General features: G+C 39.2%; 1 protein-coding gene across 1 annotated transcript in view; it reads right to left on the bottom strand.

Annotated features, from left to right (window-relative positions):
- Positions 1-9,430, bottom strand: part of slc25a23b (solute carrier family 25 member 23b) — a 47,385-nt gene extending 37,955 nt beyond the window's left edge. Inside the window, exon 1 of the mRNA XM_004562874.2 lies at positions 8,697-9,430. Within this exon, the coding sequence (XP_004562931.1) occupies positions 8,697-8,909 (213 nt within the window). The 5' untranslated portion in view covers positions 8,910-9,430. The remainder of the gene's footprint in view (positions 1-8,696) is intronic.
- Positions 9,431-13,870: the final 4,440 nt, after the last annotated feature.

Raw genomic sequence — 13,870 nt, 5'->3', positions numbered from 1 at the left:
TATGTTTTGGTTCCAATACTATGATGTTCAACAAATACTATGATTTGGCACAAGTACTATGATTTAGTACAAATACTATGATTTGGCAGAAATACTATGCCTTAGTAGTAATACTATAACATAAGAGATATACTATGGTTTTGCAGACATACTATGTTTTTGCACAAATACCATGATTTGGCACAAATGCTATGATTTAGCAGAAATACTATGATTGGGTACAAATACTATGATTTGGCAATAATACTGCGTTTTAACAACAACTACTGAGATTTGATTGAAATACTATGATTTAGAAGAAATACTATGACTCCATACAAATACGATGCTTTGGCACAAATACTATGATTTGGCAGAAATACTATGACTTAGTAGTAATACTATAACATAACAGATTTCCTAAAAAAAACTATGAAATTGCAGTAATTCTATGACTTGGCAGAGATACTACGTTTTAGTACAAATACTATAACAATGCAGAAATACTATGACTTAGTAGTAATACTATAACATAACAGTTCAATGTTCTTGCACAAATACCACAATATGGCAGAAATACTATGTTTTACCACAAATACTGTGATTTGGTATAAATACTGCGATTTGGCACACACACTATGATTTGGCAGAAATACTATGCCTTAGTAGTAATACTATAACATAACAGATATACTATGGTTTTGCAGACATACTATGTTTTTGCACAAATACCATGATTTGGCACAAATGCTATGATTTAGCAGAAATACTATGATTGGGTATAAATACTATGATTTGGCACAAGTACTATGATTTAGTACAAATACTATGATTGGGCAGAAGTACCATGTTTCAGTACAAATACTATGATTTGGCAGGAATACTCTGGTTTAGCAGAAATACTGTAATTTGGCATAAATACTATAATTTGGGATAAATACTATGATTTGGCACATATAATATATTCAGCACATATATTATAAAATAACAGAAATGTTTGGCCCCAAAACCATGATTTTGCACAAATACCATGATTTTGCAAAAATACTATGAATTGGCAGAAATACTATGATTTAGCAGAAGTACTAAGATGTAGTAGAAGTACTTTGCTTTAGCAGAAATACTATGATTGAGGAGTAATACCTAAATATAGGAGAAATATTGATACACAGACACACATACACAGACAGTAAAGGGAACAGGAGCTGTGGAGAGTCTGGGCTTGGTATATGTAGGTCAGTTAAATTAGCTGCACCTGCTGTAGTCAGCCCTTACACACACAGACACAGAGAGAGGTGTGAGTTTTCTTCAGTGTATTTCTGACATTCAGGATTCCCCTCGAACAAATGGCCATAATTTCCTAACCGTAGAGGCTAGAACGGTCATTCAGGCATCGTTTTATTCAGAAGAGATGGGGGAATCTTCAGGTCTTCATAATTCAGAGATAAAACATAAATTATTAAAGATATATGACTTGTAATACACTGTAACTGAGTAGAGGCGAAGCAAAAACTGCCTTGACTTGCGCTCAAACAACCTTTGGTAACTCTAAATCTATATGTAGCATCAAAATCATTCTTTCACCGTAAGAAACAGCAGGCTTTGGTGAACAGTCATGGAAATTTTCAGGGCTCTGTGGAAATCCATCAAAAAGATATGACGAGAGAAAAAAGTGGTTCATTTCCAGAGATTGAAATCTGAGCGAGGGACAAATTTCCTACCCTCAAACAAGTCCAACTCATTTCAGAACGGTAATAGGTGAGCAAGAAATTCTTGAATTGTGAGCGTCAGGAGTGCCTGAACATATACGGGGACAAGCCTCATGTCTTAACTTCGCTTCGTTAAGGAGATATGACAATTTGAAAATGCCTCTCATTAGAGAAATCCAGCGGTGATTTTGAACAAACTCTCCATTGAGTTTATATGGAGAGTTTTCCGACTTTGTGTTACTCTGAGGAGATTTGCAAAATATCTATGAGTCCCACAACAATGATAGTGACATTTTCTGAAAGCCAGCAAAAATACCTACGTTTTGATGTATAATTTGTGGGGCTTGAGTGGAAATTGAGCGAGTAGCAAGAAGTTGTTTGGACATGAAGAGAAAATTCAAACAGTTTCACTGTCCCCTCTGAGTTAATTGCATAGCAACCATAGCAACGCATGTATTTTCTGAAAAATCACAATTTTGCAACTGAAAACTCAAAGAGGGATAAGATTAAAACGGTAGAAGATCTGAAAAAGCTGAATCATACAAGAATAGCCAAATCATTTGAGAACATTTTAAAGTTTGAATGGAGTTTCTAGGTGAAAGTATGAGGCAGTAGTTAAGTTTCAAAGACAAGAAAGTTTTAGCAGAATTGTGGAAGTTTCCCATTCATTTCAATGGGACAAATTAAAGGAAAAAAGTGTAATTTTTAAAAAGTATAATAGTAATAAACACCAAAAGTCATAGCCGGCATTAGCAGAAAGAGCAGAACAGTTTAGAGTTTGAACGGTGAAAATAGCACAAAAATTGTGGAAGTAGATCCACGGCAAAAAGTGTACGGAAACACCCGGAATAATAATAAAGAAGAAAGAGAAACAGGATCTCAATAGTGTGGATGCCTATTAAGGCATCCACACAATAAGTATTGTGGGTGATTTTAACGTCAATGTAGATGCTAAAAATGGTGGCTGCGGCTCAGGTGGTACAGCAGATCAGCTACTGATGGGAAGGTTGGTGGTTTGATTCCTGGCTCCCCAAGTCTGCATGTCAAATATCCTTGGGCAAGATATTAACCCGAAATTGCCCTCCGATGCGTTCATCGGAGTGTGAATATGCATGAATGTTTATTAGTTGCACTTGAGTTTAGAAGTGCTTGTATAAGTGGGTGTGAATGGGTGAGTGAGGCTTGTTGTATACAGCGCTTTGAGTACTCCGGGAGAGTAGAAAAGCGCTGTATAAGAATCAGTCCATTTACCATTTAAAAATACTTAACAGGGCATTGTTATTATTTATTATTAGACTCAGTTAACTTCTTTCAAAATGTAGAAGAACCCACCCACTACTTTTCTCACACTCTAGATCTTGCTCTGACATATGGCCTAGAAACTGAACATTTCACAGTGTTTCCTGAAAACTTTCCTGAAAGCAAATTTAAAATGCTGCTCCTCACATACAAGGTCCCATCTTATCTTAATGACCTTATAGTACCATATCACCTATTAGAGCACTTCGCTCTCACACTGCAGGCTTACTTGTTGTTCCTAGAGTATTTAAAAGTAGAATGGGAGGCAGAGCCTTCAGTTTTCAGGCCCCTCTTCTGTGGAACCAGCTTCCAGTTTGGATTCAGGAGACAGACACTATCTTTACTTTTAAGATTAGGCTTCAAACTTTCGTTTTTGCTGAGTTACGGCTGGATCAGGTGACCCTGAATCCTCCCTTAGTTATGCTGCAACAGGTAAAGGCTGCTGCGCAATTTCCATGATGCACTGAGTATTTCTTCTTCAGTCACTTCTCTCGCTAGTCTTTGACTTTATTTATTTGCTGCTGTGTTTTACTTGCATCTATTTGAAAGAGTGAGTGTAAAAACACACAAAAAAATTATTTTATGTGCTGGAATGTGTAGAAAATAGGTTTAAATATTAAACAAATTTCTTCCAGTCAGAGAATGTTGCATATAATTAAATTTTTGCTTGATGCATAAAGTTAAAAGATTAAAACTAATAAAACAAGTTTTAAAAGGAGACTTTTCCATTTGATTACATTTTGTATGATGGATTATGCAGAAAAAGTAGAATTGGGCTGAAAGATCTATCGCTTTATCACCTATTCAGGTTGTAAATCGTGTTTTTAAAAAGTTACTAAGTAACTAAGTAATTAATTACTTTTGAAAATAAGTAATCAGTAAAGTAACGGGATTACTTTTTTGGTCAAGTAATAAGTAATTAGTTACTGATTACTTTTTTCAAGTAACTTGACCAACACTGACAGTAAGTAAGGTAAATAAAGCCCAGCTTCAGTACCTGAGCTATGTCTTGAGGCAAACAAAACTAAACTTTCTTAAAGAGTAAGAAAATGTGTGCATGCTCAATTGTTTCTTGCTGTATTAATTGGCAATAAATCTTATACTGGAAAGCCTGTTATTTCCCTTTAAATGGTGCCACATTTGTAAGGAAAATATATCTGTGGGTTGAATAGCAGAGTTGAGTATGTGGGATGAGTCCATGAAAAACTTACCAAATCTTCTCTGCCAATACTAAACACCTTAGTCTGCTATTGACTCTTGCTTTGACAACATGTTCACTGGAAGCTGAAAATGTGGAGGAACCTTATGTGAGTCCAGATTCTGCCTATGGCAGTTGGATCACAGTGTGGAGAAGATGCAGAGAATGCTATGTTCATTGGTAACAGCTTTTGCTGGAGACAGTGTGATTGTGTTCAGCGGCATCTCCCTCACTGTAAAAACAAGATTTATCATCATTGGAGGCCATCTCTATGGCAATCCCATATCTCAACAGTCTGGGACTGAACTTTGACAGTGCTCACCCCCACAGAGTGGAGTTTATTGGACACTACCACCAGAATTTGGAGAGGATGCTATCGCTTACCTGCAGTCCTGATCTCAACCACATTGAACATTTGTGGGATCAGCTTGGACATGTTGCTCAAGCCAGAATGACTAACACAATCACACAGGCTGACTTGCAAAAAAGCTGGTTGAAGAGTGGAATGCCATCCCACAGCAGTGTGTGACCAAGCTGGTGACCAGCATGAGGGGGAGGTGCCAGGCTGTTCTTCCATATGATACCGAGGCCCTTGCTTATTAAATTAACAAATTCTTTATTTGCCAATATGTCTTCAATTATCCAACTCAATAAACAGCACCCAACAAGAGTCAGTAGCAGAATACGTTTTTGTCACTGGCAGAGAAGATTGGCAAGGTTTTCATGGGTATAACCCACATGCATCTTGTGGATCTTCAGAAGTCCATATATAAAGCGTATAGCATCCCCTGTATTATTTGAATGGCTAATGAAGAAAAAGTTCATTTACTGAGTCCAAGAAAAACTGAGCAATGTCATTAAACTTGGACTTATTGCTAAATGTGTGACAAAGTTGATTTATTTCAACAGACTGTTGCCATTTCTGACATTGGTTTAAAATGGGGATGCAGCTGTTAGACTCCCCAGCATAAAGTAGCTCAATCCCTTATATTATTTTTCTTTAAGTACTCCACGATCAGGATTTCAAAAGTTAGTTCTTTTCTTCTATTCATTCTTCTGTTCAGAGACATAACTTTTACCACGTACCACGTTGACGTCGAGTGTCCTCAGTAAGACATCACAACAAGGGCGTAGATTTGGTTTTGGCATTGGTGGGGACGGATGATTCAACCACTGAACTCTGCCCTGTTTCTTTTTTTTCCTTTTGGTTTTTGCTTCTTAATAAAAAGAGGAGAAATATACTTGCCTACATGTGCTATTCTACGTGCTTTTAAACCATTTAAAATCACAATTCATAGTTTTATATGTGACTTATATAATGTTAAAGTACTATTAAACAAATGACTAAGTATTTTAGGCTTTAGTTTACTTCAGCCATAATCCATATAAATCAGGTATCATACAAAAATAAAAATAGCTTCAAATACAGTCATGACAATAAAAGAATATGACTTTAAGGACTTAACATCATTACTTCAGTTATAGTACACCAACATCTGTTATATTTTGGCCCTAAGGGAACACTGAATGACCTGGTGGTTTTTGTCCATAAAACTACTCATTTAAGATTACCACAAAGTAAAAGATCTCTCAGCAAAATTATGCAACAGTTTAGGCACACAATTGCCCCGATCAAATCAGTGAGCTGAGATTTTCTATTCTAAACATGAACTACTGTTACAGCAACAGACATGGACTACTGGTGTCCCACACAACAACTCAATGTCCACTATGTGAAGGAGCCAAACACATGCCTTCTCCTCTTGTTAACTGAGATAAACTGCTGGCATATTTGTTTTACATCTATACTGTCCAGTCTCTCCTGGTGGACATGGCATACAGCAGCATTGTTTAATCTCATTTGAGTCATTGTTAACCTTAGCCATCTTTTTAGTCTTCTGAGAGCACTGAAGCTTCTTTCAGCCTCAGTACATGCGTTTTATCCTCAGATTACAATTATTATTCTGTGCTTGACGTGCCTCACCTTTGGCCCTGGCTCTTCCCCTCTGACTGCACTACGACATATTGCCACCTGATAAAATAACACATTGATTCGTGCCATATAAAAAGTGAGACATGTCAATTCAGATTCTTTGTCAAATATACACTAATGAAACAATTTACATCAGCAGCCTAACAATTGTCATGATAATAAATACTATTTAATCTACAGCACCAAATCATCAGTCAGTCACCTGTGACCTCACCTCTTCACCTCTGTCCGAGCTACAGCATGGCAGAGCTGCCTCTGTCACCTGATAAATAACAGTGAGACATTCCAAATACATGCAGTCACACATGTGCTTCAAATACAGTAATGAACCAACAAGTCATCATCCAATTTCACCTGTGATCTTGTATCACCATTACTCTCCGAGCTTTGTGTTGGTTCTTCTGTCACCTGACAAATAGGACATACATGACAATAAGAATAAAATGAGTAGCTGCTTCGGTGTTTCTGTCAATTTGTGCAGATCTTGACTCATCAGTAATGTTTGTAGGGTGAGTGCATTTTTAAAACAATTTGTGCAAACTGCACTACAAGGTGGCACTACAAGACTACCTCATGACATTTTGTCTCAAAAATTAACCTTATGAATATGTCAGTACCATTAGGATGAAATTATTGTGTCACCAACATTTTAATGTTAGACATATAATTTTAACAGCCTCTGTAAACTAATATCCTGACTTGCTCAAAGCTGCCGTTTTCTCTGACAGTTTCAATCAAAATTAGAAATGCTACTCTGGGAGACTGAGATAACTAATAGTGCTGCCTGTTGTGCAGTTAGTTTCCAAAACACGTTATTCGTGGTTACGTACAATTTTAGATTGATGTGGGCCAAAGCCTAGCATAGCCTGTAACGTTATTATGACGGACACATATTATGAGTTAATTTGGCTTTAAGTGACTTGCAGGTTTCTTTGAAAAATACTTATATCCAGGTTCTTCCTTTTTGCTGCCATCCTCCTCTCCTCCTCGCAGCGCAAGCAGTGTTGCCAACTCCTCAGTAAGGAAAATCGCTATTGGTTGTCCTAAAAGTCGCTAGAAGTCGCTAAATGACGTCATCGCCTAATTGGTCATGCTAATCTAATTGTAACCTATGTTGTTGGAGAGAGAAATAACATCGTGGAAGAGACATAAAGTGAGTAAAAAACGTCCTAAATGCATTTAGAGTTTATTTAGAACTACAAATTAAATTTCTTTTAGCAATTATTGTTTTTTTTTAATGTCACAATTCCAACCCTGCTCCTTTACCTGGGCTTGGACCGGCAAAAGTGACCCGAAATAGGCACTCTGGTGGAGTTACTTTGTGTGTGTGTGTTTATAAGTAGTTTTAAACCTTGTGATCCACAAAACAGCATAAGAGTAAAGGAGTGAAAGAAGAACTGACTGCGTTACAGCACCCGCTGCTTGTTGAGAGTAAAAGTGATACGCGCTTTCACGTCTTTTTTTAGCGACTTTTTTTTTTAGAAAAAAAGTCGTTAAGGGGTCTGAAAACTCGCTAAATATAGCGACAAAGTCGCTAAGTTGGCAAAACTGAGCGCAGGCTTGCCGCTGGTAAAACCAAACAGAGCTCCCTGAAAGGCACAGCCAATCACATTGGCCATATTTGTCACATGAGGTAGGACTCCAGTAGAGGACGTAATTTAACTCTTTCTGCACCGCTGGGTGAATGAGACGTTGACAGATCGGGGTTTTTTTTTCTTTCTATCGGGTTTGATTTTCTTTACTCGAATAGATCAAATTATTGGTGGGGACAATTCAATAATCGCTGAATATTGAGGGTCGCAGATGCCAACAGACTTAATAAACTGATCCGTAAGGCCAGCAATGTTGTGGGGATGGAGCTGGACTCCCTCAAGGTGGTGTCGGAGAGGCGGATGCTGTCCAAGATAAAGACAATGTTGGATAACACCTCCCACCCACTCCATGACATGTTGGTCAGTCACAGGAGCTCGTTCAGTGAGAGACTGAGATTACCGAAAAGCACCACTGAACGACACAGGAAATCATTCCTGCCTGTGGCCATCTCCCTGTACAACGCATCCACTTAACACACTGTTTGCTGCTACAACTACACATGTTTCTTTTCCAAATATTTATTTATAAGTGACTTATGTATGTATGTATGTATATATATGTATATATTGTACTATTCTTAGTTAGCGTATTGTCTGTCTTGTCTTAATGTTGGTTTAAAATGGAGCACTGTAACAAAAAATAATTTCCCCCAGGGATCAATAAAGTATTCTGATTCTGATTCTGATTCTGATATTGGTGGGGATATGTCCCTTCCGTCCATGCCAAATCTACGCCCTTGCATCACAAACACACAAAGATAAACTTGATTAAATAAAAACCTAAAATACAGAAGAAACCATTTCCACACTCTTTACCCTTAAGATAAGTTTACTTTTTTATTTTTTACAAACACTATAAACTAGTTCACGTACAGCGTGCGCGTGCGTCTGCCTCAGCCTGTGCCGCATTAAAAACACCTGCTCACCTTCTCAGCCTCTCGGAGTTGTAAACCACGAGTTGCCAGTCCGGTCTTCAGTTCATTGATGTCAACCCTGCCATCTTTATTCAAGTCCAGTTGCTCGAACAGCTCCGCATACCTCTTTTCTCTTTCTGGGTCCAGAGCTGCTCCGCTCTTTCCGTTCTCTGCATTTTCTCCGCGGCGTGAAGGGGCGCTGGAGCACTCCTCGTCTTCGCCCATATGAAATGGAGAAAACCGGGTTTTGGTGCTGATCGACAGATTGTTTCACAGCCAAGCATCAGAAACTAAGCAACCGCGCGTGTTTTTGCAGAGGAACTGGTACCATTGTCTTACATAGTAACGGATGAATGGAGAAGAACGGAGTCTGCAGAGACTAACGTTCCTTCCAGATGGATGGATGCGGTTTGGACGAGCTTGATTAATCCCCGTGTCAGTTACATAGCCAGTCCTCCCCAGCACGCGCTAATCCATAAAGTCATTCAGCTGAATTTAAGTTTCCGTCATAGTAGAAGGTCGTAAATGAGTCGCTCATTCTACCGCAGTGTAGGCTTTTAGAAACACATCTGTGTGCGCGCCAGGAGCTTAACATCACCTCCTACTTGCACTTAAAAAATGGTACGAAAACCTCAAACCCACTTGAAGGGAGAGTGAGTAAAACGCAGTCTACCTCCGCAAATTCATCGTCCCCTGGGACTGACGGCACGCGCTCCTACTGCCTCAGCGTACGCGCGCGCTTACAGCAGTGCACGAGAGAAGATCACCGAGTTCACGCGATTGTATTAGGTTTGCGATATTTTACAGGGAGCCAAATCAAATCAACAGCCAGCCTTCTTACAGTCTGGCGCGCTTCCATGTTTTACTGGGTGGTACAGAGGACCACGCTGTAACTGTGGGAAGCCTCCTCTGTACACATGTATATACGGGAAGGATATATACAGGAGAGCCGCACTAAAGCACAAAATATAGTCTGGTTTTGACAGCTGTTTAGCACTACCAATCAGCACAATAAAACATGATTATAATATTCAACACATCCTTTAAGTTTTAGGGAACACTGGGGATGGTTGTAAAAAGGGAGATGGCAGAAAAAGCATCACTTTCACTAAGAAGGAATTACATAAGAATCATGTAATCAGCTCAGTGTTTATTACAGGTTTATTCCAGACTATGCATGTGACAATGTGTGAAGAAGCATTCAAAATCTCTAACTTTCATCTAGGATAGTTTAAAAAAAAATTACGTGTTTTACTAAGTACTGATCATTAAGAGGTTTGTATTCAAGGAAAATGAGTGGTAGCGAATGAGCTTTTATTGCCTGCGACATGCAGTTACTAGCATTGTAACCCTCTACTGCAAAAAAACATCACGGAGGATCCCCTGCCCATCCTCACATAGCAACAAATTGATTATACATACTAACATAAGGATTGTTGTGGTAACAAAGTGGCACTACTGAAGTAGAACCATTTTGATTTTTTTTTTCAAACCAAGAATAAATTATTATTTATTTACAGGTCCACTCTCCATGGTTTGAAAACTGCTCAGCCTGATCTACACTGTGGACTCCATTGTAATAAACTGGTGTACAGCTCAGTGTAAGTGGTGTTGAATGTTCACACACTACAGTCCCTGTCACTTTGGTGCTGGTCAACCACATCTGTTTCCCAGGTGGATGGTAGCAGAGCTCATGCATATGCTGGCACTTATTGACTCATTTCTGATTTGCATTTCTGCTCTCTTTCTGACTTTCACTGACAGCAGCACTGTCAGGAAACAATAGGTTGAGCAGAGATTGTAAGGTTGGCACAGTGGAATGAAGCAGGTGCCCCATAAAGAATTGACCTGGGCTGAAGTATCCCAACAAGGCAATAGATCTGTGGCCTTTTTGTGGAGGTTTTTTCTGTACCTGCTCATTTATGAGAAGAGAAGAGAAGAGAAGAGAAGAGAAGAGAAGAGAAGAGAAGAGAAGAGAAGAGAAGAGAAGAGAAGAGAAGAGAAGAGAAGAGAACCTTTATTAGTCCCACACGTGGGAGATTTGTTTTGTCACAGCAGAAAGTGGACAGTGCAAAGTTATATAGCAAAAACTGGAGAACACTGGAATACAATAAGAATAATATACTGTACACAGCTGTACAGAATAGAATCGAAAAAATAAAATAAAATACTATATACAATAGAATAAAATATACAATAGGATAAAAATAGAATTCAAATGCTATATACAACTGAGTAAAAATACAACTTTGTCAGAAAAAGAGTATTGCACTTAGTCTTATTCCACATGTGTGGATGTGTGTGTTTGATCAGCTGCAAAAGTCTTTGTTGTGGAGTCTGACAGCAGTTGGGAGGAAAGACCTGCTCCGTCCCACACCGTGGGTGCTGCAGCCTGCCACTGAAGGAGCTGCTCAGTGCTGTCAGAGTCTCCTGCATGGGCTGGGAGATGTTGTCCAACAGGGATGACAGCTTAGCCACCATTCTCCTGTCACTCACCACCTCCACTGGGTCCAGAGGGCATCCTAGAACACAGCTGGCCCTGCGGATCAGCCTGCTCAGTCTCTTCCTGTCCCCCGCAGGGATGCTGCCGCCCCAGCAGACCACACCGTAAAAGATGGCTGAGGCCACCACAGAGTCATAGAAGGTCTTCAGGATTGGGCCCTTCACTCCAAAAGACCTGAGTATCCACAGCAGGTACAGCCTGCTCTGCCCTTTCCTGTAGAGGGCATCTGAATTATGAGTCCAGTCCAGTTTATTGTTTAGATGAACACCAAGGTACCTGTAGCTTGTGTTTAGCCTCTTCATTAAAAGGAATGTTTGCATGATGAGGGCAAATTCTATGGCAAAAAAGAGCTTCAGCACATTAAGGTGTATGCTTTTTGGAAAGAAATAGATTTTACTAACAGTAGTACAGTTGGTTTCAATAATGGCAAAATTATTCGACCTGAAGAAGTACAACTTGTTATAGAGAGGATGCCTCTAAAAAGCATGTGGTTTAGACCACTCACTGGGAAGATATCTAGTAGTGTCTGAACAAGATGGAATATTGTCTCCTGCTCTATTCAGTCTGTATCTTAATGATCTTTCTGTCAAGTTAAATGCATGTAAGACTGGGTCTATTGTGGGTAACGTTATTGTTATTAATGTATGCTGATGATTTGGTCATTTTGTCTCCCTACAGTGCTGGTTTGCAGCACTTACTTAGAGTTTGTGTTATGTATGGTGCCCAGTATTGCTTTTAACCCTAAAAAGAGTGTTATTGTGATTGCTCCAACTAAGGAGGATCACAAGCTAAATATTCCATCTTTTTATTTAACCGACCAAGTATTGAATGTGGGGAGCAAAGTGAAATACTTGGGTCATATCTTAAGAAATGATCTTTATGTTGATGATGATGTGAAACGGCAGTGCTGTAAGCGGTACATGCAAGCTAATATATTGGCACCTTCACAACATCTGCTTTCTGGTCATTCGCCCTGACAAGGACTTCAAGGACATGAAGTGCACGATGTGTGCTTCAGTCGAAGAGAACTGTCCTCTCTGAGATGTTCGCTCTGACTGTCCAGACAGGAAGTCCATTCTTTGCTCCACCTTTGCAGTAGAACTTCACTGAACTATGCAGTTCAGTCTTGTTAGTAGGTCAGGCATTTCTCTGGTTGCTGCTGTCTTGAATAGATATGGCTTAACTCCAGTTTCTGGGAAAATGTTACAGAGGAATTAAACTTCCTTTGATGATATCTTACATTTTTCTATGCTTGGGAATACTGTATGGAGGTGAGAATCATGTTCTTTCTGTGAGAACCCCCAGATCAACACATTATCAATGTAATAATACTAATGGATTGCATTTATATAGCACTTTTCAAGACCCTGAAAGCGCTTTACAATTCCACTATTCATTCACTCTCACATTCACACACTGGTGGAGGCAGCTACAGTTGTAGCCACAGCTGCCCTGGGGCAGACTGACCCAGAGGCAAGGCTGCCATATCATGCCATCGGCCCCTCTGGCTATCACCAGTAGGTGGTAGGTGAAGTGTCTTGTCCAAGGACATAACAACCTAGACTGTCTGAGCCAGGGTTCGAACCAGCAACTTTCCGATTACAAGACGAACTGCCAACACTTGAGCAACGATTGCCCCATCTAGACCTTCAACAACAACTATCCTTTTATGGAAATGTGATGGAAAGTTGAAAGGTGATGAATTATCCTGAATGTCAGCCTATAAAAATGATGGTGGCAAAATGGTTGTTAGTTTAACAGACTCTTCTGCTAAATGGACTGATTCTTATAAAGCGCTTAATACAACATGCCACATTCACCCATTCACACAAGTACTTTCTTGTATGCTTTAAGTGCTTTCTAGCTAACATTCACACACATTCGTACTCCAATGTAGCTTTGTGGCATGTAGACTGGGGGAGCCAGGGATCAGTAGATCTATAGATGACATGTTCTACCTCTCGAGCCACCCTTGTGTCATAACCTTAATTTAAGTTGGACTCAAGCACAGGGCTCTGAAGAAAAGTTCAAAGTTTTATTTACAATGCAGATTAATGCAGATGCTTAAGACAAAAGACTGTTTAATAAAAGGACTGATTCTTGTGTCACACTTCTCTACTCAATCTACCCATTCATATAAGCTCTTTTTTCTATGCCCAAGTGCTCTCATATAACATTCATACTCAAACAGATGTCTTATTATGATGCCAAAGAATGTGCAGTCATGTTCTTCTTGCACCTCATGCACAGCGTTTAAGTAATGATGCTACTCCTCACATGAAAATGAGCCAGTTGAGGTGTTTTGTCTAACCAGAAGGAGACTTGAGGTAGAGTAAGGATACAATTGAGAGGCTGGATTCCTCAACTAGGCATTTGCTGGGAAAAAATAGGTCTGAGGATCTCTGCTTTGCCTCTCCCTCTTCAGTGTGTACTATAGAAGTGAGATTAATTATTGAAGCAGCATTTAGTCATGATAAAGAGCAGATTAATCAAAAATAGGGCTGTTTAGTAATTGACTCAATGAAAGAGTTGCTTCTTTAAAACAATTACTCAAGAGACAAGTCCAGTGTCTTAGAGCGAGCTAAAATATACCAGCATTTCATAGTGGATAATGGGCAAATAATCCCCTTTACTAATTATTGAAACTGTAGTATATAAACTTAAGATTTTGCTGTTTATGCTT

This window comes from Maylandia zebra, linkage group LG4, assembly GCF_041146795.1.
Source record: "Maylandia zebra isolate NMK-2024a linkage group LG4, Mzebra_GT3a, whole genome shotgun sequence".
Taxonomy (NCBI): domain Eukaryota; kingdom Metazoa; phylum Chordata; class Actinopteri; order Cichliformes; family Cichlidae; genus Maylandia; species Maylandia zebra.
This window is presented reverse-complemented; position numbering and strand designations above follow the sequence as displayed.